Source organism: Heterocephalus glaber, unplaced genomic scaffold (assembly GCF_053883595.1).
Source record: "Heterocephalus glaber isolate CG9 unplaced genomic scaffold, H.glaber_assembly_v1.0 deba00001608, whole genome shotgun sequence".
In the NCBI taxonomy this organism is placed as follows: domain Eukaryota; kingdom Metazoa; phylum Chordata; class Mammalia; order Rodentia; family Bathyergidae; genus Heterocephalus; species Heterocephalus glaber.
In genome coordinates, this window is record NW_028258379.1 from 2616913 (window position 1) to 2644420 (window position 27508).

At 38.1% G+C, this 27508-nt stretch overlaps 1 protein-coding gene across 2 annotated transcripts in view; it reads left to right on the forward strand.

Annotated features, from left to right (window-relative positions):
- The window catches only part of Hif1a (hypoxia inducible factor 1 subunit alpha), a 57293-nt gene that overhangs the window by 24694 nt on the left and 5091 nt on the right, over positions 1-27508 (forward strand). Inside the window, exons 2-12 of one of the 2 annotated variants that reach the window (XM_004837433.4) lie at positions 10555-10748; positions 11165-11310; positions 11395-11479; positions 15522-15634; positions 16197-16399; positions 20106-20212; positions 21329-21476; positions 23211-23431; positions 24017-24303; positions 26440-26562; positions 26691-27130. In XM_004837433.4, coding sequence (XP_004837490.1) covers positions 10555-10748; positions 11165-11310; positions 11395-11479; positions 15522-15634; positions 16197-16399; positions 20106-20212; positions 21329-21476; positions 23211-23431; positions 24017-24303; positions 26440-26562; positions 26691-27130 — 2067 coding nt within the window. 2 annotated transcript variants of the gene reach the window in all.

The window sequence follows — 27508 nt, forward strand, 5'->3', positions numbered from 1 at the left end:
TGCAACCACTGTTGAAATCAGTATAGAGATGTCTCAAAGAACCAGGACTAGAGATTCCATTTGACCCAGCTATTCCCCTGCTGGATATCTTCCCAAAAGAATTAAAAGAATCATACCACTGTGATATATGTTCACCCATGTTTATAGCGGCACAGTTTGTAATAGCTAATGCTTGGAAACAGCCCAAATGCCTATCAACTGGAAACTGGATAAAGAAGATGTGCTTTTTTTATTAGGCACTACTCAGCCATAGAGAATGAGAAACTAGAGACATTTATAGCTAAATGGATACATATTGAGGCTGTACTCTTAAGTGAAATAAATAGGACACGCATGTGTAAATACTGAATAGTTTGTCTAGTGGGAGAAACTGAAAGTATAAATAAGGATTAAAATGAGTAATTGATAATTTGAAATAGGAAGAAAAGGTTCAAAATGGTCAGGGAAGTGGGAGGGAGAGGGGAAAGGAAAGAAGGGAAAGGAAAAATTATGAGAAAAGGAAAAAATGGAAATAGTCTTTGTAAATAGGGAAGGGTGGAGAGGGTGAAGGGAGCACAGAGAATTTGAAAAAAATAACCAAGATACATCATCTATAGGTACAAGCACCCAATGATAAATGTAAACATATACCTAAAATGTACCAGTAAAACAATTTAAACAAAACAAAAAGTATATTGACTCCCCTGTTGGCAGATACAATAGGTTGTCTTGTTATTTGTTCAGGTTCCCTGGACCCTTCCCTGGCAGGAGAAGTGGGTGTGGTAAGGTCCAAGTAACTCTCTGGCCTCACCTGGTTATACGAATACATGGGTCACATGATGGGGAGCTCAGATCTACCAATGGGGGCCTCAGTAAAAACAGCCAATACCAGCAAAACATCCTACCCACAAGAGGATGGCTAGCAGGCACCTTTCTCCCCATTTCCAATTGGCTAGGTCAGTCTCAGCAAGGGCTATGGCAAAAATCCGAGCTAGAGTCCCAAGTACAGTTAAGAACCAGAGTTGGCAGTGCATGATAGGTGGCCAGTCACAAAAAAGGGATGCATGCAGTTAGAATTGGGAATCGGTATCGTCCTCAGGCTTCTGCAGTTCATAGACTAGTCAGCCTTTGGAGTGACTAGAGGAGGGCTGTTTTCTCCTGGTGGTATCTCTGAGGTAATGGCCAGTTTTTTTCCCATTGTCAGCTTATATGGCATCTGCAGGTTAAGGATGTACTCCCAGTTCTGAGATGCAGGCTTCAATCTATTGTGAATCCAGGGGACTATCTCAGCCACCTTTATTTACTGCCATGGGGGTGGATAGAATAACAGTGAATGTGCCCCTCCAAAGGAGTTTTAGGGGTTGGGCATTCCATTCTTTTACCCACAAAGCATCCCTTGGTTTAAAGGAGTGAATGTGTTATGGTCAAATTTACGGGCAGTTGTTCCTTAACCCATTGGTGTAGAGTGGCTAAGGTTGAACCTACTGCCGTGTCTGTTGCCTCAGGGTGAGACTACCGAGCTCCCTTAAGTCTCCCCACTCCTTATACCCTGAAAAAGAGGAGGGGATCTTCCATAGAGAATTTCATAGGGGGAAAACCCCATTTGTTTAGTGGGACTAGAGCTAATCCTCAGCAGGGCCAGTGACAAGAGCTTGTCCCAGTGCAGGAGAGTTTCCTGACACAGTTGCTCAGCTGTAGCTTTAGAGTCCAGTTCATTTGTTCCACTTTCCTTGAGCTCTGGGGCAGTATGCTGTATGCAGTCTCCAAGTAATCTTTAATCCTTTGGTTGGTTACCAGCTGCTCCATCACCCAAGAGATACCAGCCTGTTATCTGATCCTATGGTAATGGGGATTCCAAAACTGGGAATAATCTCTCAAAAGGAATTAGCACCTCAGGACACCTTTTCCATACAGGTGGGGAATGCTTTTACTCAGCCTTAGAAGTTGCACACAAAGACTAACAAATACTTGTAGCCACAGACTCAGGGAAGTTCAGTGAAGTGCACAACCACATTTTCAAATGGGGCTCCCCCAATACTCCGCACCCTAGGTGCAGTCTTGGGTCCTTGATATGAGTTATAGTGGGCACATGTTTCACGTTGTTCACACACTAGGGATATACAGGAGAGCTGTGGGATGTGGAAATGCCAATGCACGGTAGTCTCAAGAGCCATCTGGCCCATATGGATGAAGCTTTTGGACAAAAGTTGGAGCTAGTACCTTGAGGACTGCACCCCTGTTATCTTCAAATTTCCACCATCCACCTGGGAGGTAGCTTCCATTCTCCATTTTAAACCAAGTATTCTCATGTTGTTAGTCATTAGGATCCCATTCTGCTAAGGGACTAGGGAACAACACAGCAGCCATAGTCATTGGTTCTGTCATTTCCCCTGAAGGCTGTGAGCTTTGCGTCCTGGTATGCTTTATGGTTTCCCCAAGTGGCTGTACTGTCTCCCTTCTAGTGTCCCCAGTAGTGTGTGTCTGCCACTTTTTTAGGGGCCCATACAGCATCTAGGAATTCAGGGATTTCTTTACCATATTTTGTCTTTTCCTCGTGAGTTTATTAGACTCCTTTCTTTATATAAAGCTCCATGTACATGAAGGGTAGTGAAGGCATACTTGGAGTCTGTGTATATATTTACACGTGTCCCTGCCAGTTGGACGGTGTGGGTTAGCTCAGTCAGCTGTCTTTTGTGCCAAGGTTCCTTTTGGCAGAGACTTTGCCTCACTGACGGAATTCAGGATTGCCACGGAGTACTGTGCAAGGTGTTCTCCCTCTTTCACAAAACTGCTACCATCAGTGAAATACTCAGTGTTGGGGTCCTTGAGAGGATGGTTCCTCAAGTCTGGTCAGCTGGAGAACACTTCATCCATGTCCTCAATGCAGTCATGATCTAGCTGGCCCTTCCTGACAAGAAGTAGAGTTAGGGAGTTCAGGGTCTGTACCACTTCTAAGTGGATGTATGGATTTTTCATATACCATCCTTTGATATCTAACCATCTGGGTATTAGCCAGTATTGTCCCTTATACTCCATTAATGTCAACACTGATTGTGGCATTTGGACAGTCAGTTCTTTGTTCATAGTTTGTCAGCTTCTGCCACAAAGAGGGCCATAGCTGCAAGTGCTCGAAAACAGAATGGCCATCCCTGAGCAACAAGAGTCAAGTTGTTTGGATAGGTATGCCACAGGCTGATGCTATGAACCCAATATGTGGGTTAAAACATCCACTGCTATGCCAATATGCTCATGGATATACAAGAAGAAGGCCTTAAGTCATGTCTGAAAGTCCCCAGCCCAGTACTTTGGTAATGGGCCTGTTTCCTCTTTTCGAAGGCCTTTTGTTTTACTTGTTTACATAATAGAGGTTCTCATTCTTCCTCCCCTTTTGACTTCATAAAGGGATTTTTGCCAAGACTGAGAAGTCAGGTATCTAAATTTTACAAAAACCTGTGGCCCCAAGGAATTCCTGGACCTAGCATTGGGTTGTCAGTACAGGGATTGAGCAAACTGCCTGTTTTTTGTTGGACCCGAGTTGATGCTGTCCTTGCAACAAATAGAAACAGGTATTTGACCCTCTTCTGGCAAATCTGGGTCTTTTTTCTGGAGACCCAGTAGCCTCCCATGGGAGAGTAGAGAGCTGCCGAGTTTGTTCCAGGCAGTCCTCCTAAGACCTTTTGGTCAGCAGCAAGTCATCTACATATGGGAGCAGGACACAGCTGTGCTGATCTGCTGGAAAGGCTCTCAGATCAGTAGCTAGCACCATGCCAAAGATGGTTGGGGAATTTTTGAACCCTTGGGGCAGCCTTGTCCAAATCAGCTTGCCTTTGTTGCCATTTTCTGGATTTTCCTACTGGAAAGCAAGGATTGCCTGGCTTTTGGGGGATGAGACTCAGGAGAGTGTAGGGATTTTTGACAACTGGGTATAGGGTGGTGGTGACCTGGCTTACCACTCACAGATCCTGACCTGGCTGTTAGTCATCTGTGCTGGGCTTCTGGACTGCCAGGAGAGGTGTTTCCAAAGTGACTAGCAAGGTTGGAGGATCCTATAGTTTATTTAGTAGCCTCTCCAGGTATCTCTGGATCTCAGTATGTGCCTTGCAAGGGATGAAATATTGTCTTTGGTGAATTGGCTCCACCCCTAGCTTTAGTTCTACAATTACTGCAGTTATATTCTGGGACAGTCCAGGTAGATTGTCAGCCCATTCCCCAGGTACTCTGAAGGGAAAGCTCAGGTCATTGTGGCCTCTCTATGAGACTATAGAGATGCTCCTCTTCTCCTTGGGAAATTGTAAGGGTCATGATTTTTGCCTCTGGTTTACACAGAGTCAGAGCAGCCTGTCCATGGGAGCTGAAAGTTATTTGGGCCTGTAGCTTTCCTAAGGATCTCAGCCCATTAAAGCCACAGGCTAGTTGGGGAGATATAGAAATTCAGGAAGGACTTCGTAGCCACCTGAAATGCATCTTTTGGGCAGTAAGAAAGGATGGCATGTTTGGTTGCCCATGGTCCCCACAATAGTGACCTCTCTGCAAGAGAGGGCCCATGGGTTGGGTCACCACAGAATGCTCTGCCCCTGTGTCCACTGTGAAGTTAATGGCAGCCCTCCCACATTCATTCAGACCATAGGCTCTTAGGCCCAACAAAATAGAGCCCGGTCTGTCCTAGTCCTTCTCATATTCTCCCATGGTGGCCAGCCTTACAAAATCATTTTCTCGCACCCCATGTGGCTTCTGAGCTGGCTGTTATCAGCCCTGGACTGCCTGACCTTTGCTTACTGGTTCAGGGGAGAGGGAGATTTTTCCATCTGGTAGGGGCATTCATTCTTTCAGTGCCCGTATCTGTGACAGTGGGCACATTGATTCCAATTCACCTTTGTTCCTGGGCCCGGTGGCCCTTTCTTTCGGCTTCCCCGCTGGCCTCCTTGTTGGCCTTGCCCTTTGCCCATGGATGTATCCTCTTGGGAGGTTGTCCCAACCGTTCCACCAGGGCAGCTGCCAGCAAGCCCACCTTTTTCTTCATCTTTTGACCCTCCTCCCCTCAGGCCTCCTGGTCTTGGTTGACAGACACCTTTTTGTGACCACCAGCAGTTGGCTGGTCTTCATTCCAGTGAAACCCTCCAGCCTCTGTAGCTTGCACTGGATAGCTCTCTGAGCTTGGCTGATGAATGCTGTACTTACCATCTATTGGTTCTCACCTGCTTCTGGGTCAAAGGGATATACAGATGAAACGCCTCACATAGCCTCTTGTAGAATTGGCTCAGACTTTCTTCCACCCCCTGGAGTATCTCCAGTGCAACCTGGGTGAGTCCCCCTTCTACATTCAGGTCCCATCGGGGGTCTGTTTTTGGGAAATGTTCACAGGCATAAGCCTGGAGGTCCAACGTTCCATGTAGGGCATCTTTTTTCCAGCTAGTGTATGGCAGCCTGAGTGACCCGGCAACGCTCTTCAGTATTGAATAAGGTCAAGGAATTGTCCGTAATCAGTCCATGTGGGCCTGTGAGTCTGGGTAATAGACTGCATCAAGTCAGTCATCACCTGGGGCTTTTCTGTGTATGAAGAGGCGTGATTCTTCCAATTAAGGAGGTCTGTGGTGGTGAAGGGTTGGTACACTAACATTTGTCATTTGCCTCCTTGGATCTGTCCCTGTTGGGCATAGTAGAGAGGTCTCCACATTTCTCGAAGCAGCATCTGCAGGGTGCCTTGTTGGGGCTAGAGAGTTAGGTTGCTGGAATGGTCCTCAATGAGTACCCACAGGTGTGTGTGGAGTCAGAATGGGCAATTTAGGGGTGGCCCCTGTTGAAGGGGTCTCTGGGGAGGCCTCAAATGACACTGAGGAAGAGGCAACCTCTAGTGGGCTGACTGGCTCTGGTGGGACCTTTGCAGCGGGAGCAGCACATGGTGGCAGCAGTGGTGAATACAGTGGAGCATAAGGAGATAGGGCCTCCTCTGGCTCCCCAGACAGAACCAGTTTATTTGGCTTTGGCTGACATTTGGAGGTGGCTGTTAATCTGGGCTTCATCGCTCTGCAGTTCCCCTCAATGCAGGCTTTCAGCCAAGGTGGACAGGACAGGACCAAGACTTGCCAATAGTCAATGTAAGGAAGTTGGTCAGAGTGGCTAGGGTCCCCTACAACCACCCTGTACGCTTGGCTAAGTATCTCCTTATCAGGTGAGCCCTCAGGACACCAGCCCATCCCAAACGATAGCCAATCAATTTCAAAGAATGTATGGAATTTTGGGGGAGTTAATTTAATACCATAATCACCCGAATAGCCCAAATATTTAAAAATTCTTTAACATGCATCTTAGGGCAGTTGGTTTACTCGGTTTACTCTGTTTTTCACCCATCTCATCCTCCCAGTGGACAACTTACGTGCACAAGAGAGAAAAAGGCAGGAAGGGAATGGCTAATAAGGAGGGGACACACTCGCATCATCTGTCTCTAGCTGCTCTTCACATATTCCAGGCACCTTTTAGCTGCTGTCTCATCACATCACATGCAAACACACAATGACTGCTACCCACCATCCAGTGCCCAACACCTTAGTTGCAGTTTTGGTTTTGGTGAACCTTACTTGGGCAACCCTAACTGTGGGAGGTGATCAGACTCCCCTTCTGCCTCTTAGGGAAGGTTTACCAGAATGAACCCAGGCTCTTACCAATATGATGGGTGACGCTCCCCAAGCTAGTCCTGAGCCTCACCAGGTTCCACTGTGCATCCAGGGTTTTCGCTCCAGCAAGCTGGGAGCTCCAGTCTCCCTAAGGATCAAATGGTCTGCTGGTGCCAGGCAAGTTAGAGTCTCATGGTGTGGTGATCCGAGGGACAACAAAGGAGATGGAAGGTACTGTTTCTGACTCTCTAAATCAGGAGAGGCCCTTCAAGAAATGTAGCAAGATTCTTGCAGAGAGAGGCTGGACACCCGAGGCTTTTTTCCAGGAAGTATCATTATTTATGCTGGCATGGGGCCCAGTGGGTTAATACCCAAAAGGGTGAGCCCCAAACATGGCGGAGTTTTGCCTTTTATAGAATTTTTGTGTCTTGGTCTCCCATAAATGGTAACACACTAACATACTAGAACATGATTGGGTACAATCTATGTTACAGACCAGTGCTAGAACAACATTTGAGTATCTAGGAACTGAGCCATGTTGTTTTTCTTGATCCTGAGAAGGCCACATTAACTTTAAGTTTGGAAATATTTGAAGAGCTCTCATGGTCATGTGAAGAACATCATATAAATACATTTATTATAGGGTTGGGGTGTAGCTCAATGGTAAAGAGAGTGCTTTGGAATTTGTGAGACCCTGGGGAACAATCTCAAGCACTAGAGGTGGGTAGGGGCAAAACCTCTGTCAGATGTCCCCTGCTTGCTTTCTATCTAGATTGCTTATGTAATAACAATGATTTTCAACTCCTCCTTTGTCAATTCTAATGTATTTTTTTCTTGAATCTATTTCATTCAGAAATTCAAACTCATGCTCAAATTCTTCTTGTCACAGTCTGTACCAGTTTAAACATACAGTACTGAACTTTAAACATTTTATCTGACATCACATTTCTAACAGATTTATCTTGAATCTTACTGCCACATCTTGGACAATCATTGTTAGCTTCAAAATTCTGAACAATACAAGTGTTTCAAAAGGTATGACCTTCAGTCACCATGGTTAGTTTGATCAGATGCTTTAAAAATATATAACAGGTATTATAAGGATTACAGTTTTTTATCAAGTGGATATAAATTTGCCTGGCCTAGATTAGTTGAGTAGTTCAGAAAACAGATGACAGCATTGTAGTCTGACTCAAGTAGCATGTAAAATTTTGAATGCCTGTACTAACTGGAACATTTGAACTAATATCCAGGTTTATAATATGGTCATTATTCACTTTTTCTTGTTGGTTTTACTTGAACTAGATAGTAGTATTTCCCATAGGTGACACTGCCTCTTAACCACCAATTTAAGAGGGGGGAAACATGAAGGAAACAGCATATAGTAAGGCTCACAGGGATCCACCTGACGTGGGTCGCAGGGATGTTATGTTAAACTCCAGTATATGTTCAAATTGTTTTAAAAAACTTTTATTATGCTTATTTTTAAATTTAAATTGAAAACATTTAATCAATGAGAACAATGAAGCAGTTCTAAGGCACCTAAAAAATACAACTGCAGACAGCTGACATGCTCTAATTTTTCAGGTAGCCTCAATATCTAATTTATTTTTCTAAGAAAATTCTGATTTTTAAGTACTAAAAGTGACTTTTTCATAGCCTACCTTAAATCTCAATGTTAAGTTAAATTGCTCTAGGTGCTTGAATTGAAATGTTACTATATCAAACATTTACATTATTAAATAAGTGCTGGAATTGTATCACTATTGTCAAAATGCAACTGTTAGGTATTTTTATGTTTTTATACAACATAGCAAAAGGATGTATGTAGAAAACTGTTAAGAAAGAAGGTTGCTTCTGTGATTGTACTTTGCAGCTTTACAGATCATTTAAAAGGAATGTTGAGGTAGGGAGAACATGAGGATTAAGTGAAGTAACTCCTTGTTATGCTGCTAATAACTCAATGAACTGTAAGGGCCGTTTTCAATATTTAGTAAATAGCTGATCAACAGGATTGAGTTAGGGGCCCTATAGATCAGCTGGGTAAAGGCAGCATTCTCCATTAAGAGATAAAACTGAAAGAGCAAAGACTTCAAATACCTGGGTGCAAATCCTGTTTGATACAGAATTGCTGTTTTTATCCTGCAGAATCCTAGGATCCACATTCTTAAAACAGTGATACTATTTAGCCTATTCACAGGTTGTTACGGAGAAATAGGCACCTAATACAATGTAGTGTTTGCTTCATATAGGCTTTAATAAACAGTAGTTACTTAGAAAGCAGCTAAGGACAGCCAGATTTAGCTTACCTTCAACTGGGTCAAAGGACTAGATGTTGCTGGGTAGTTAAGCAAAGAAGACAGCTTCACTTGGTATGACTGATGAAAATCTGACTGACTTTGTTGCTGAAAGAGTTCCTTTAAAGATGTATCATTGTGTTGATACCCTTACTATGTTTGCTAACCTGTCCCTTGAAATTCTTAGTATTGTGCCATGTCTTTTTCCCTTCCCTTCCCCCTTCATTTATTTGGTACTACATATGGCCATTATGAGATAAGGGGCTGTTAAGGAAGTGAGCAGCCTCAAAACAGTAGCTTATTACAGCTGCTAATATAAATTCCTATAGCTTATGGTCAGTATTGTTCGTGTGGCAGGGTAGAGGGTGGGAAAATATTAGGGTCAAAAGAAACTTGAGTCACAAATCAGTGTATAACTATTACTGTTAGCAATTACTGTTCTACCTGCTTAATAGCTCGTTTTCAAGTTACTATGTTTACCATTTTAGGTATTATCTCTAGACTCAATCATGGATTTTCTATGTTGAGACTAGTTTTGAATGACACTTTTAGGTATGCAGTTTATGATTTTTAGAAAGATGTAAATATCTCCAATTTGACATGCCAAGGAGTAGGAAACACCTGCTTTGGAGAGGTTTGTGTTAAACACAGGGCCTTGGATATGCTAGGTGAGCACTCTACCTACCACAGAGCTATGCCGTGCCCTTTTAAATTTTATTTTGAGGCAGGGTTTCACCAAGTTGCCCAGGCTGGCTTCAAACTTGGGATCCTGCTTCAACTTCCCAAGTACAGTAAGTCTCCTTACAAAAGAGTTCTATTCCAGGACATCTGTAAGTCAGATTTGTTCGTAAATCCAACAAAGTGAGTCCTATACACCTTTGATACAAATACAGTAGACCCTTGACTTATGAACGTGATTGGTTTTAAGTCACTACAACTGAGATCTGGATGTTTACCTTGGTATACACTATAGACAACGAGGCAGTTGAATCTCCCATTAACCTAATTAACTCACATTGTTGGAATGTGAGGCTGGTCATAACTTGAGGGTCCACTGTATACAATGTATATTGCTTTGCACTTCCTAGGAGTCTTCTCCACATTACCACTGTTTTTCCTCTTCTGGATATTCTGGACTCTGATTGAGCACTGTACTACTGTGCACTACCACACTGTACACTAAGCATACAGTAGCACAACTGTGACAGTTCTGCCTATGAATGTTCAAAATGGAGATCCATTCATATCCATGAAAGTTCACGACTTGAATGTTCGTAAATCGGGACCTTACTGTAGCTGGGATTACAAGTGTATGCTACTGCTCCTGACTGGACAGATTGAATGAAAGCTTGATCTTAGACTTCTTTGTTTTGCAGTAATCTAAATTTTTTTTTTTTGGTACTGGAGATTGAACCCAGGACCTTGAGCTTGCCAGGCAGGCATGGCACCGCGCTACATCCCTGGCCCCCCAAAATTTGTATAGCCATCTTGTATAAAAATGTTTATTGACTAGACAAGTCTCATATAACTAATTACACAGCTTGTTATAATTGTGTGGTAAGCAGAAAAATGTAAATTTAGTTTTATTCAACAAACTAACATACATGTTTTGGTCCCTTTTCGGCCTCTTTTCTCTTTCTTTTTTTTTTTTTCTTCTTCTCGTTAAGTAGGATAAGTTCTGAGCGTCGAAAAGAAAAGTCTAGAGACGCAGCCAGATCTCGGCGAAGCAAAGAGTCTGAAGTATTTTATGAGCTTGCTCATCAGTTGCCACTTCCCCATAATGTGAGCTCACATCTTGATAAGGCTTCTGTTATGAGGCTTACCATCAGTTATTTGCGTGTGAGAAAACTTCTGGATGCTGGTAAGTTGTTTTATATGAGTCTAATAGGCCTGAAAATTAGAAATTGAAAATGATTAGAAATAATTTTTAGCTTTTTTTTTTTTTATATGATATCCTTTTTATTACCTGTTTTGAAAGTTTCATTCAGAAATTCCCCCACCCTTTCTCCTCCTCCACCAGCCTTCCAATCAAAACACGATCCTTTCTTTTTTCAATAGTTTGCCTGGCTGCATTGTTTGGTAAAGTCTAATTTTAGTCTTCCCAGTTCTGGCTTTGACTCTTCTGTGTTAACATGAGTGATGGGGAAAATTAAAACACACAGGAAAAATAGATGCTGTAGATTAAAGTATCTGAGAGAAAACTTTATACAAACATCTAAACATTATATCACTGAAGCATAACATCTTACTTACCTTCCTCCTCTTGTGCCTTTTTAGGTGATCTGGATTTTGAAGATGAAATGAAAGCACAGATGAACTGCTTTTATTTGAAGGCCCTGGATGGCTTTGTTATGGTGCTCACTGATGATGGTGACATGATTTACATTTCTGATAACGTGAACAAATACATGGGGTTAACTCAGGTAACATGTCCACATATTAGGAGCCCTTTTGGATGCTTTTATGATTTTATGATGTAGATCTAATTTTTAAAAATATGTTTACAGTTTGAACTAACTGGACACAGTGTGTTTGATTTTACTCATCCGTGTGACCATGAGGAAATGAAAGAAATGCTTACACACAGAAATGGTGAGAAGTCTATTTGATTTAATGTGACGGGGTTTTACTTAATCAGATACTATTAATAATTTTAAAAATTTTGTTTCTGTACTAATATAAGGTAAAATGTCATTTTACATTTAAAAGACTATTCTACTTTTCAGGAATTTCATAAAAACACCCAAAAATGTCTTAGAGCCTACCTCATTTCATTAATAATTACACAAATAAAATAAAATGAATGAAAAAGTAAATAAAAATCAAGGCCAAGAGAGTTACAAATTAAAATACATCATTAAGAAAGAAGAGGTTATAACATTAAATAACAAATAATAGAATTTTAGATAGTTATTGAAACTGAGGAAGTAGTGTTGGTCCAGGCTTTTTCAAGGCCTTTTTTCCTCTCTCAAGAAAAAAGAGAGAACCAAAATTTGAAGAGCACAATAACTGCTTTGACTTCTCAGGATGTTTTCAATAATTCGAAACTATGTAATTATATTACAGAGTATAACAGCATTATAGATGCTCTCACATTAACAAAGACAGTAAAACTTGTAACTGAGAAATAATTCATTACAAATGATAAAATATTCCAAGATTTTTGAAAAGTACCTCTTGAATTACAAAATCATAACAAAGAAAGCTTTTCCATACTTGTATCTACTTACATTGAATATACTGATCATAATCCTAAAAGTTACCAAATGAAAATTTGTTATTATACTTTGCTAGGCTCCAATTTAAGTGTGTACATTTGCTTCAGAAATATTTTTTAAAATTTCCTTTTTTATCTCACTTATATCTCTATTGAGAGAATACTGGGTGTCAGGACACTGCTTTCTTCATTTTGTGTCCTTAAGTCCTGTATTTCTCACAACAACCCTGTGAAGTTAGTTACAGTTCCTATTTACTGAGCCACCGAGTCACTGAGTAACTTGTCCCGTAGTATTAGTTAGCAAATGGCAGGGCTTGGTCTGAACTCTACGTAGACTGGCTTCACATCCACACTTGGTATTTCAGATCTCTTCTTAGGTTCTTTTTTTTTTTTTGGTACCGGGGATTGAACTTGGGTCCTTACACTTGCCCAGCAGGTGGCGAAACCACTGAGCTAAATCCCTGGCCCTCTTCTTGTGTTCTTGAACTCTCATTGCATTCTACTGCCTTTTAAAAATGATTAGTAGAAGCCTACTCTTGCTTTTTAATTTCATATTGTTTTTAGAAAAAAATGCATACTTTTTCAAATTCTGTATAAAAATAGGTAAATATACTCTGAGCTGAATACATGTTGTTCAATACAGTGTATGTGTTCTGGTCTTCATACCTGAGGTTTGTATTGACTGCTGAGAGCTTCCCTGAGCCTGGACTATAAATGGATGAATATTAGAGCATCTTGCTTTGATTTGGTAATGAGATTAATGTGTTTTTCTAAATTAGATACAGTTTACTTAATATCATTTGAATGTATATTTTTAACCAAATGTAATTTTATAAAGCACAGAAATATTTTTGAAGTCATTCCTAATGTAGTTAATGAATTTTGATGTTTTGCTGGGAAGTTTAAAAATGGAGAATTTCATTTTTAGAAATGAGGGGCTGTTGCAAAGCATCACATTTTAATGATACACTAAGAGCCAGTGGTGTGATTATACAAATAACCCTATTCTTTTATTAGATTTTAAAATCTTAAAATATAACCTACTTAAGTCATTGAAAAATGTAGTTCTTTTAAAATATTTTTCTATTAAGAAAATGGCTGGGCCGGGGATTTAGCTCAGTGGTTCCACTGCTTGCCTCGCAAGCTGAGGACCCAAATTTGATCCCCAGTACAAAAAAAAAAAAAAGAAAAAAAAAGAAAGAAAATGGCAGTATTTTTCAGCGGTCTTGGTTTTTTAATTTATCTGTCTGCCCCAGTTGAAAGGCCCTGGGTTTCCAAAGATCATTTAATTCAGGCTTAGATTATGAAGGTCTGAAAATACATCAGGTAGTTTGCACATGGATCTCAAGTGCCACCACCACAGTCATCACCACCTACCCCACACACGTGTATGGCCAAGACCAGTATGGCTTCTGTGGCATCTTTTTAAAATCCACTCTTGATGCTTCTAGGAAGGCAGATTTCATCTTTATTTAAGCCAAGCCAAATAACTTTTATCAGCACCAGGACTGCCACAACTTCTCCACAGCTTTCTAGTTTTATATTAAACATGAGTATTAACTAGAGCGAATCTAGCATTTTTAGCCAACCATGCCTGGAGTTCAGTACATTCTCTTGCTTCTTTGTCACTTGACACTTCTTTTAATATACTAGCCTTAAATTTTCCAGATCTTGTTTCTATTTCTCTTGACCTTTGTTTCTATCAGTTTTTAAGTTTTGCAAATTCTACCTTTTGTTGAGCCACCTTTCTTTCCATTTTTACCACTTAAACTGCCTCAATCCCTCAATTACTATCTTGTATTCAAATTCTAACATACATAACATATATATATATATATATAATTGCCAAGTTAATATTTCTTAAGTTCCCAATTGTGCTTCCCAACTCAAACTATTCTAAAAGTCCCATGTTATATATTTAGCTTGAACTCCTGACTCAGGCATCCAAGGCCCTCTATAGTAATAACCCTAGCATTTCTAAATTTGTCTTATCAGTCTTCTGCATGTGCTTTATATTACAGATAAACTGTACTGTCTACCACTTTCCAAACACATGCTACTTTTCCTCCCTCTGTGTTTTTCATTCTCTTATTTCTGCTGGAATACCCTAGCAATTCATCTCTACTTACTGAAATTCTAAAGTCTCATTTTCTAAGGCCTTCTTGATTTCCCCCTGACTAGAAGTTATCTTCTAATCTTTCTTTAAAACATTCTTCTTATAGATCTTGTGTACTTGCTCTGAGTTATGCTGTATCTACTACATGTTTAACTTCTTTAAGAAAGCCAGTATGTCTAATTATTCCTCTTTTCTATCGCCTGGAATATACAGTCCAACTCCTGAGTATTGAATATTTTTATATTTGTTTGAATCAGACTGACCACTGAAGGTAAGAAATCAAGATGCCATTTGCTTAGTCACCTGAGTGTAGTCTTTTTTTTTGTACTGGGGATCGAACTCAGGACCTTGTGCTTGCAAGGCAGGCAATGAAACCACTGAACTAAATCCCCAGCCCGTAGTTTCATTTTTTAGTTAAGGGATTTGGAATGGGAATAACTAGACTTGACTTTATTTCTGTAACATTTTCCCCCCCAGCACTAGGGATTGAACCAGGGCTTAATGCTTGCTGAGCAAGTGTGCTGCCCAGCACCTATATACTGCTACATTCCCAGCCCCTACTTCTATTAACTTTGATCTCATTCTTTCTCCTTTTTTCTTTCATAGTACAAAGCAGAAATAATTTCCTGCCTGCTTTATGATTTAAGGAAAAAGTCAGATGTATAAAAATGTTATTTGCCACTAAAACAATGTTGCTATCTTATTTTATTTTTTCCAGAGACACTGTGTCCCGTTATTAAATAAGTACATGTTTTGTAAGAACAAAGACCTCTTCTGACCTAACTACAATGTGACTGTCATAATCATGAAATTTAACATTGTTACAATACTGTTATTTAACCTATAGTCCATATTTATATTTTAAAATCTCTATACATGCATTGTTGTTTGATAAACTGAGCTAATCACATTTGGTAAAGGACAGAAAGAATTTGCCAAAGTTATTTTTAGGGGCATGTTTGTACACTGATGGATGTAGGGCAAACTCATACTATCTTCACATTTCCTTGTAGTTGGACCAAGCTTACTATTTTGAAATCATTAATCATCCCAAATATGGATTTTCCTCCTGCCAATTCAGGGAATCACTGCATTCTCAGAAACACTGTTAGTGAGTGGAGTGTATCAGACAAGAGCTCTTAGATGGATATGTTGGAGTGGGTGAAAGGGATTTGAATTACTGTGTTCATACTGACACTTTTAATTGAACAGTATACGGTGCTGGGTACTTTGCTACCCTTATTGTAACAAATATATATATATATATTTAGCTTTTAAACTATATTTCCTGCTTTCACTAGGCCCTGTGAAAAAGGGTAAAGAACAAAACACACAGCGAAGCTTTTTTCTCAGGATGAAGTGTACCCTAACTAGCAGGGGGCGAACTATGAACATAAAGTCTGCAACATGGAAGGTAACAATCCTTTATGATGATGCACTTAATTTATCAATAAATTCATACATTTAGACCAGTGGTGGAGAACCTATGGTGATGTGCATTCTGCAGGGGGCTGTTTATATCAGTGCAAGCTTTAAAAGGTTCGCCATCAGTGCTCTAGACATTGCCGATACTAAGACGGTTCTGGAATTATGAAGGGAAAATATGTGTGCAGTTCTTCCCTTGTTTACAGATTTAATGTTTATACTTTTAGCTGATTTATGTGTAAATATTGTTATCATTTCTTTGCTCAGTGTTGAGACAGTCATCAGAGCAAGATATAAACCATCCAACAGCTATAATCGCCATATGAAAAAGCACCCCAGTCTTGTACAAAGGGAAAAAATTTTTTAAAGAATAATGTAAGAGTAGTCTCCTGGGGAAAACATTATTGATTTTCAAAAATGCACTTAATCCACTAATGACAGTAAATTTATCCAAGCTTACTTGTCAGGCTCATGTACTTAGCTGGGCATTTTCATTTTTTTGTAGTAGTGTAACTTTTAAAAATAACTGCTGTTTTCTTATTTATACACAGGTACTTCACTGCACAGGCCATATTCACGTATATGATACCAACAATAATCAGTCTCAGTGTGGATATAAGAAACCACCCATGACATGCTTGGTGCTGATTTGCGAACCTATTCCTCATCCATCCAATATTGAAATTCCTCTAGATAGCAAGACTTTTCTCAGTAGACACAGCCTGGATATGAAATTTTCTTATTGTGATGAAAGGTAAATTAGTTATAAAATATTATTTGGAATTTTTAATTAGTCTTACTATAGTAAAGATTCAGTGGTAAATTGTATGCTTTTACTAAGCAGAACAGAATGATATATCCTGAAGCCAAAAATGTTAAATTAACTTTTAAAATTAATTAGGCATATTTATTGAACTTTCTGTATACTGTGAATACTTTAAATGGTACTATACAAAAATTAAGATGAGGTTTTTCTTTAAAAACTTTTATTTATGTAAAGTGAAAAAAATGACCACTTCTGTTTATAGGACCAGATATCAAACGTTTTGCTCCTATTTCATAGTATATATTTTCATGAAGCACCTTCAACTCTACCCATAATTTCTACATTTCCCAAATTTATTTTTGTAACAACGTCTCTGTAATTGTTCTAAGTTGATACTTTTGCCTGGATAGTTAACTCCTCTGTATCATATACTGTTTCTTGTCTAGTTGATCTATCTATTTGTGGCAATGGGGTATTGAGGTCCCCCACTACTATTGTATTGGTGCTTATATGGTTTTTCATGTCCATTAGTATTTGTTTTATATAGTTGGGTGCACTAGTGTTTGGTGCATAAATATTTATGACTGTCATCTCTTCCTCTTGGATTGTTCCCTTTACCAAGGATATAGTGTCCTTCTTTGTCTCTCTTAATCAGTGTGGGTTTGAAATCCACTTGGTCTGCAAAGAGGATAGCTATTCCTGCTTTTTTTTGGGTTCCCGTCGCATGAAGTATTGTTTTCCACCCTTTAACTTTCAGTCTATGAGTTTCTTTTTGAAATAAGTGTGTTTCTTGTATGCAACATATTGTTGGATCTTGCTTATTGACCCATTCTGCCAGTCTATTTCTTTTGATTGGTGAGATGAGACCATTAACATTGATGGTTATAACTGATATGTATTGAGCTATCATTGTCATGACTTTTTCTTTTTGTTTGATCCTCCCCCTTTGCTTTTAATATCTTGTCGTGCCCGGTGGATTCATTCTGCTGGGCTTGTGATCATATAGAATTTCTTTACTAAACTGTACTACTGTTGCCCTTTTCTTATAATGCCTATCATTGTTAATATGCCACTGTTGACACCTTCATGTATACTCAGTTGGTCACTAAATCTTACAGGTTCACCATTTACGTTTATCTCTTGATCAGTTTTCCTCCTTTCTATCCTCAGGCTCCTGCCATGTTTACCTTGGCCTGAACTATTGCCATAGTTCAGCTGCATTTCTTATCAGTGGTCGTGAGCTCTTTTAATATTTTATTCAGAGTGCCAAAAGTAGACTTCCTCATGTTCAGATCAGAGCAAACCATTCTCCTGTTAGAAGTGGCTCAGTTGCTTCCCTTTCTTGTCACGTACAAAAAACCTTTTATTATAAAAATATTAGAGGTGAAACAAAGTGGTTTTTTTATTGGTATATGTGATACATAATAATTACATTCATCTTGGGGAACTGGTATATATACATTTATTTTTACCTACCCTGGGATTTTTTTTATATATCAAAAGATGTATATATTTTAAAAGGCTGAAAGAAAAACAGACCTACACAATAAATTTCAAACTTCCTAGTATGATCAATAAGCATATTTACCATCTGGCCCCACCCAGTTTTCCAAGTCCGTGGAGTGAACAGACCATCCATTCTGATGTGGCCCCCAACATCCTCCAGCCAGACAGCTCCGTATGTGTTGTGTTTTAATGTCCAGTGCATTTGCACATACTTAGCAATCTGCATTGAAGTTTTTATCTTTTTCTACTTCTAACATGTGGTCACCTTTGAGGAACATCTACTCCTCCACTTTTTGGCACAAATTAATAAATTATGTAATTTTCCAAAGTTAAATTTACCTTACCTTGTTTCCTCCAACGTGAATAAAACTGACCTAGGAATGCTGTCTACAGCCTACATTTTGACTTCTTAGAGTCCCTTGACCCACCTCAGATTGAGACGTACTGATCGAAATCTGATTAAATCTTCTAAGACAATGTATATAATCCTCATTAATCTGATTTTCTGCCTACTTCTCTAGCATCTCCTTCTACCTACCCCTACTAACTATCCGAATCTTTATTACCTACACCATATTAAACATTTTCTCAGGCCGGGGATTTAGCTCAGTGGTTCCGCCGCCTGCCTTACAAGTGGAAGGACCGGAGTTTGATCCCCGGTACCAAAAAAACTCAAAACAAACAAACAACAAAAAATTTTCTCTATCTTTGTTTATGCTGTAACATTTTCTTGAAGTGGTTTTGCCTTTGGCTGTCTTCTATATTAAACTTACACATCTGCTATAACAAGTTGTCTCTTACCCTACCAATCCTCTTCATGGATAGGGATAGAAGAGGAATTAAAATTATTTTTAGGGCTGAAGATGTAGCTCAGTGGTAGAGCAAGTGCCTGGTAGGTATAAGGTCCTAGATTTGATCTCCAGAAACAACATGCACACATGCACACAGAAGAATGCACGCATACAGAATTATTTAAAAAGTAAGAATGTTTTTCTTTGTAATGCTGCCACCTAGTGTTGATGTATTTTGGGATGGCCCTTTTGTAAAGAATTGAGGGGTTTGGTTTGGCTTTTAATATATTAGATTTCTATTTATTTATTTTGGAATAAACTACTATAGCATATTTACCAAACTACTATAGCATATTTTGTCTTAAAGTGTATCAACACAAGTAGTATTATTTTCATGCCTTTATTAATAACAAGGATATCCTGCCATTTGGTAATTAGGTGATCAGGTATTTTGTTAGCACAATATATAACCTCTACTTACAGTAGGAATGTCCTTTGAAATGGAATGACTGAGCAATCTAAACACTCATATTTTGTTACTGGAAAGGCTTTAGAACAGAGTATTTCTATTTAGCATGGCGCTAAAAAGATACCTTCTTCTTCCTCATTAAATGGATTGTTTTTCTCATGAAATATTCCAGACTGGATACAAAGAATAAGATCTAGTCTCTGTCCTAAAGGAACTGCCAGAAAACCAAGCAGGATAAGTGGATTAGTTTTTAGCCCATTTTCAATTTTGTATCACTTTCATCTAAAGTTTCTATAATGTCATTTAAAAAAGTTCAGAAACTTCAGGAAAAGTACATTTTCTAAAGCCATCAGAAGAGTTATTCCTTTCCTTTTAGTGTAGATACTCTTTGGTTGATGATACTATAATTTTGTAAATAGATACTGGTTCCTTAAAGTGAGGGCCTAAAATTGTCCTATGAAGAATTTGATTTTATGGGAAATAATGGTAAGGATTTAATCTTCATTTAAACATAAGTGCCTTCCCTTTACAACTTCTGTCATTTAATTTTTCTGTACTTCATATCTACTTACAAATATTCTGCCTTGTTATAACAATGTATACTATTAAATTAATAAAAATTAATAAAAATTGGACAACAAGTTTGGCTGAAGGGAAAAATAGAATTGCAGGGACAAACCTAGAGGATTTACAGAAATGCATGGTGTTGACTTAATAACTATAGAGTTACTAAAGGTGAGATGAAATTTATTTAGAGCAAAGGAAGATAGTCTTTACTTTTGAAATTTTATTTGTCCATTAGATTAATGTATATCACCTTCTCTGGAGAAGCAAAATTTTACTTTATCAGTTATTTTTTTAAACTTATGTGTGTGTATATATATATTTTTATATGTATGTATTATATACATATATATTTTACTAACAGAATTACTGAATTGATGGGGTATGAGCCAGAAGAACTTCTGGGCCGCTCAATTTATGAATATTACCATGCTTTGGACTCTGATCATCTGACCAAAACTCACCATGACAGTAAGTATGGGAGGAAGTCATACATAGTCTAGTTAAATATTTAACTCTTTTAACTCTTACAGTCTCTTACTATTTGTGCCTTTAACTTTCTGGCTAAAATTAATGAGTCTTCCTAGACTAAGTATGTTAAAAGACCTCTCTATAAGGGATCTTGATCATTAAATCTTTGTTTTGTATTGTTAAAACAAATGTCAATTTAAGCAGAACCATTTAATAATATATAAAACTTCCCTATAGAAGCCATTTTAAATTCAAAGACTTTAAAAATCAAATATTATACAGTAATAGCATCATTTTCAGAATCCGTACTTAAGTACTCAGATCAGGGTATGGTAGATAGAAGGCATCAGAAAATAATTTGTTCAGTGAACCAATGAATGTGAAGGTGATCAACATCATGTACATGTGGTAACAAGTACCCCTGACATAAGATTCTAAACTTGATTCAAATGAATGTTACTTAAGATCTCAAGGTAAGTTAAATTTTGGAATTCCTCACTTGCTTATTTAATCTGTACCTAAATAGGACTTCCACATGTTATTGGGAATACCTGAATGTCACTAAATTAGCATATTAGCCTTAAGCTGCAGAGTTAGCTTGAGTCTGTATACCAGTCCTTAATAATAATAACAGCATGATTTTTATTCATGACTATTATTTTTATTCTTTCTCTTAAATCAATAATTTAGATTGCCTAAGTTGCTGAACAACTGCAGTATAGCATCAGTTTATATTGCTGTTTACAACTTTCTAAAGTGTTTTTGGTTGTCTGGAAATTACAGCAGGAATTTAATAAATGATAGTACTGTTTTCTTGAATGTTCCCTGTGCCATCAAGCATTAATAATTTTCTAGTCTGACACTTTCCCATAAGTCAGTAAAGGAATTTCAGTTACTGCTGTCCCTCATTCCTGACTTTCATTTTACTTCAAGTGAGAATTGGGAGTAAAAAGATGTGGGAGGTTTATTTTCAGCTATGCTAGGACTTTAAGTTAAATAATTACAACTGATTCTATAAACATTAATCCATTTTTCTAAAACAGTGATCTATATTTAATCTATTTATTTGATTGAAAGTTGTTACTTTCTCTGATTCTTTTTTGTTTTCATTCCTAGTGTTTACTAAAGGACAGGTCACCACAGGACAGTACAGGATGCTTGCCAAAAGAGGTGGATATGTCTGGGTTGAAACTCAAGCAACTGTCATATACAACACCAAGAACTCTCAGCCACAATGCATTGTGTGTGTAAATTATGTTGTGAGGTAAGCTTGGGAAATAAATATTTTGGGGAGAGGTGCAGTAGTAACTCTTTTGAGGTACTCTTGTAGGAAGGGAGGAGATCATAAGCATTAAATTTTATTTTTCTACAGAATTATGATTTTTCAACACTGTGGCTTAGGTTTCCACGTCAGCTATTCCACAGTAATTCCTTTAAAAAAATCAGCAGTAGTTGTCTACCCATACAGTTTCACTCCTGTTTTTACAAAGACCTTGAAAGAATACCTGTTCTATGGATTAGTTTGCTTTAGTTATACAGCGCTAGGCATTTATTGTTTTAAAGCAGTATGTTACCTTTGCAGGGAAAATAGCCTTGGAATAGTTATGTGTCATAGTTCCATCACTTTTTAGCTTCATGACCTTGGAAAAGTCTCATTAATGCTCCTAATTTCATCTATGTAGGTGACATTATAACCTCAAAAGATTACAACGAAGATTAAATGAAAAATCTGTGAGATTAAAGTAAATAAGCCACAAACTTTTGTTATATTCATAAACTCTTAGTTGTTGGTTTGTGATATTATAGACACCTTAATTGTTCATTAGCTCTATTTCCATAGGCACCACTCCCATATAGTGTATCTTCTACACACACTACAGCGTTCTAGTTCATCTGTTGGGCTGAGCTTTCCAGTATAGATAGCTCATCTCATTTTGTTTAGAATTTTCTTGCCTACTTGGAGAGCTTCATTCCTTGTCATCATACTTCCTTGTTTTCATAGATTTTCTCTTCCTTCAAAATCTGTGGTCACTTCTCTTAGGAAGACTCTGGTCATGTTTTTATTCTTGCCACTTCTGACATCAACCTTAGTGCTTCTCTTCCTCTAGTCTGTCAAACAGATGATACTGAGTCCAAATATCTGATTGTAGGACTTTCTGTGAAGCAAGACACCTTTGTTTTAGCAGGCATCACAGTATATTTTCTTTGCCCTTCTATTTCCCCAGTGGGTTATAAGCTTCTTTGGTTTGTTTTGGGTACCGGGGATTGAACTTGGGACCTTGTGCTTGCAGGCAGGTAGCGACACCACTGAGCTAAATCCCTGCCCCTGTTATAAGCTTCTTGAAGATAAGGAATTGAGTATTTTTTAAATCTTTGCAACCTCTTCATGCCACATAGTGAACACTTCATATGTTAACTAAAGTAATACAACTGCATTGAATTTGCATGAGCTGGAACTGTTGTTGCTCATCTTTCTTGTATCTTATGTTACAAGTGGCATCACCATATCATTTTCATACCAGCAAAGAAAATCTAGCATCTCTTAGAAAGGGTAAGGTCGTTTTATATACATATCTTTATACTGTATGACCATCTTTAGACCATGTCTCATATACTGACAGCAGAGAGTGCTTTTGTGCAATTTTATTATGTGGGTTAGCACAGAAATTCTGAAGATCTGTTTGTGTCTCTCATGTACTTGACTACAAACTATTTGCCACCACTACTCTTTCCAAGAGGGTATTTGAAGTTTTAAGTTGGAATTAGTCAAATATTTGAATTATCTTGTGCTGTAAATTTTACTAGGTCTTTAACATTGGTCTTATTTAATTTGAAAATGCGAAGTGTGACAGACTGTGTGAGAAATCATGGATCTCGAGGAATATTAAAATGTTCTTTTCATAAAACAGAATTTAAGGGACAAGGTCATTTCATAGTGCCCCTTACCCTCACTGTGTAAAAAGCTCATTTAAGAACTACTAATCTCTTTTTTTGACAGTGGTATTATTCAGCACGACTTGATTTTCTCCCTTCAACAAACAGAATGTGTCCTCAAACCAGTTGAATCTTCAGATATGAAAATAACTCAGCTGTTCACCAAAGTTGAATCAGAAGATACAAGTAGTCTCTTTGATAAGCTTAAGAAGGAACCTGATGCTTTAACTTTGCTGGCCCCAGCTGCTGGAGACATAATCATATCTTTAGATTTTAGCAGCAATGGTGGGTTTTTATTTTACTAATCTAAACTATGTCTGTTGCTGCAAGCCCCATTTCAGCTTACTCTGACATTTTTTGTTTGGAAGCATTTGCTTAAATATTTTTTGCCCCTGTAATTTCTTAGTATTCCTGTTTTTTTCATACACTTAGGAATCTTACTTCAAAGTATCCTTAAGGTATTTCTTCTTCCCTGTGGTTAATTTTCCCCAGCTACCCTGCTATTCCTATGTCCTGCTGTCATGTTTCTCCACAATTTAATAGGGTGATACAGGTGTAACTGCATTAGAAGATAAATAAGCATACTATAATATCAGATATTGAAAATGAAAACTAATTTAAAACTAGGTTAGATTTTAAAGTATAAAAAGGTTGCAGTTGCCAGTCTTTGTGCCACATAGATTAATAGGACGTGTAAGTAATGGATTGAAAAAATAACTGAGACTTATTATTATACCATAATAGCTATAAACTTTGTTTAAGGAAAAATTGGTAACATCTTTATTGCTTGAGTGAACTAGACAAAACTTTAGGACCAAATTTGTGTGTATGTTAAAATTCTTATGTTCTTGCTTAATCTTTTCCCTGCAGACACAGAAACTGATGACCAACAACTTGAGGAAGTTCCATTATATAATGATGTAATGTTCCCCTCATCCAGTGAAAAATTACAGAATATAAATTTGGCAATGTCTCCATTACCTGCCTCTGAATCTCCAAAGCCACTTCGGAGTAGTGCTGACCCTGCACTCAATCAAGAAGTTGCATTAAAATTAGAACCAAATCCAGAGTCACTGGAACTTTCTTTTACCATGCCCCAGATTCAAGATCAGCCAGCCAGTCCTTCTGATGGAAGCACTAGACAAAGTTCACCTGAGGTAGGTGCCATGACATAAGAAAAGGACAACTTGCTGGGCATGGTAGTGCTTGCTTATAATCCCAGCACTCTGGGAGGCTGAGGCAGGGGGGTTACAACTTCAAACCCTACTTGGGCAACTTACCAAGACTCTGTTTCAAAAAATAAAAAATTAAAAAGGGCCAAGAATATTAGCTTAGAGACAAGGCCCCAGTTTCAATCCCCAGTACTGTCCCCAAAAAAAGAAAAAAAAGGGAAAAGACAACTTTCAGATTTTAACATTCAGAAATTTGTAAATTTGATTCAAACTTTAATTTGGACTGTATGTTAATGTATGCTAATTTATAGCACTTGGAGTCTCACTTTGTAGTTCAGGATGGCCTGAACTCACTGTGTAGCCCCAGCTGGCCTCAAATGTGGAGCAATCCTTCTGCTTCAGCCTTCCGAGTGCTGGGATTACAGGAATGTACCACCAAGCCTAGGTTCCTGTAACACTTTAAATTATTATAAAAGCTAATAGCCTCACATAGAACTCAGCATATGATTTAGTCCCAAAGACAGGAATATGGGAAGGAACCTGCCTAATATAAATCCAAATCTAAAACTTAGGTTGTTTCTCTACATATTTATGTCACTAGGACAAGAAAGTCTTAACTTACAACATCCACAGAAAACACTTCCTTCTCGTACACAGGATAGCTCCAGCCTATATCTATTTCTCCTTTGAATTGAATTGTCCAGTGTCAAAAGGCTTATTATTAACAAAGTTTAAATGTGAAAGTAGCTTGTAAACTCCTTACTGTTTCTAACTTCATTACAGTTTTGAGATACTGAGTAAATTTAACATGAAAATACCACAAGTCTTACCCAGAATACTGAAGAATTTTTAAAAATTCTAGATCTATCTTGATATTGTCCTACAAACACAGCAGTCATTTTAAGGATTAAGCAAGGGCCAAGCCTGGTGGTGCATGCCTGTAATCCCAGAATTTGAGAGAGAGGCAGGAGGATCATGACTTCAAGGCCAGCTTGGGCTACACAGTGAGACCTTATCTCAGAAGACAAAAAAATAAGTAAAAAAAAAAAACCCAAAAACTAGGCTGGTCCAGCACCTAGTGGCAGCACATATGGCTGTATTTCTAAATCTAAAATGATTTAATTTCAGAGCTTTCTACCTCCAAAACTATGCTTTAGAGCAGGGTAATTTAGGTTAAACATTATAACTTGATAAAACAAGGCACAAGCAAGTCTTGATGAGTGGTAAATAGGCTTACATGTATTTATTAAAACTGGCAAGCTGAGAGTACATTTGCTATCTCATAACTTTCTGGAAAATACATCCTTTGTTTTGCTTAGTTTGCGTAGCACAAAAAATGATTCACTTTGTCTTTAATAAAAGTAAATCTAACAAAATGGTAATGTGAGGGAAATAAAATTTTCTGCTTAAAATACACAGCTATAGTTTTTTTGTTTAGAATTCTTGCCCAGAACTCCTAAAATATTAGTATATCCATTAAGGTATATGCACGTGAAAGAACTCAAGTCTTTCCCCATTCCCTAGAGCAGCTGTGAGACATTTAGGTAGAACACAATAAGTATTCCTTCACCGTACAAAGGTAGATTCCAGTGCATATATCAACTAATTAATTGGCCAATTAGGTTCCACTGTGGGACTTGAATTATTAAGTAAGTTGTATCCTTAATAAGGAGATAAATGTTATCTTTTAATCTTAACTTTATAAGTGGTGTTACATTATATAGTGAAGAGTATATATACTGGCAAAATTAGTTACTAATGTAAGCTCAAAATTATAAATTCTTGGCCTGTCATAGTGGTACATGCCTGTAATCCCACCACTTGGGGGCTAAGACAGGAGGATCACCATGAGTTCAAGGTCAGCCTGGACTATATAGCGAGACCCTGTCTTAAAAAAATATATATATATATATATGTATATATATACACACACACACACACACACCCACACACACACCCCCACCCACACCCACCCACCACCACCACCACCACCCCCGCACATACACACATATTTAGGCAACATTTAGTAAATGAGATGACTTTGTACATAATTAACAATATATGGAGTGGTGGCTTCTTCAGGGAAACATATTTAATAAACATATTTAATTCCCTTTACAGCCTAACAGTCCCAGTGACTATTGTTTTGATGTGGATAGTGATATGGTTAATGTATTCAAGTTGGAACTGGTAGAGAAACTTTTTGCTGAAGATACAGAAGCAAAAAATCCATTTTCAACCCAGGTATATGATCTTATTTATTTTGTATTAAATTTTATTAATGTTTAGTCTGGAGTGACTGGGTTTCATTTGTTTTTATTTAACAAAATGCGGCCATTTTTGTAGAAATTCATGTATTTGTTGTCTTACAGGACAATGACTTAGACTTGGAGATGTTGGCACCCTATATCCCAATGGATGATGATTTCCAGTTACGCTCTTTTGATCAGCTGTCACCATTAGAAAGCAGTTCTGCAAGCCCGCAAAGTGTGAGCACGACTACAGTATTCCAGCAGACTCAAATGCAAGAACCTACCGTTACCACCACCACTGCCAACACCACCACACCTCCCACCACAGAGGAATTAAAATCAGTGACAAAAGACAGTATGGAAGACATTCAAATACTAATTGTATCTCCGTCTCCTACCCACCTACTTAAAGAAACTGCTCATGCCACAACATCATCACCATACAGCAATACTCCAAGTCGGACCACCTCACCAAACAGGGCAGGAAAAGGAGCCATAGAGCAGACAGAAAAATCTCATCCAAGAAGTCCTAATGTGGTTCCTGTTACTTTGAGTCAGAGGTATTTGTACATAACATTATAGTTCTTTATGTTTTAGCAAATGTGTGCAATGTTATGTGATTTCTCAACATACAGCAGTCTTTAAGGAATATGAAATTAATATACAAAATCTGAACTCAATTCAAGTACTCAAAAACTAAATTACCTGTATATTGATTTTCTCTAAAATATTCATATCACCTATCGATATAGAAAGAATGTGGAGGGTCTTCTAACACCTTTAAAAATAAAATCCACCCTGTGAGTTCTATGGAGATGTAAGAACTGGCCCAGGTATATTTCTGCAGTTCTCTGAGACTAGTTGTACTCACTACTCTTAACAGAGGTTCCCATCTCTGGGAGCTCTTCTTGAGTGTACCAATAAAAAACCCTTCCAAC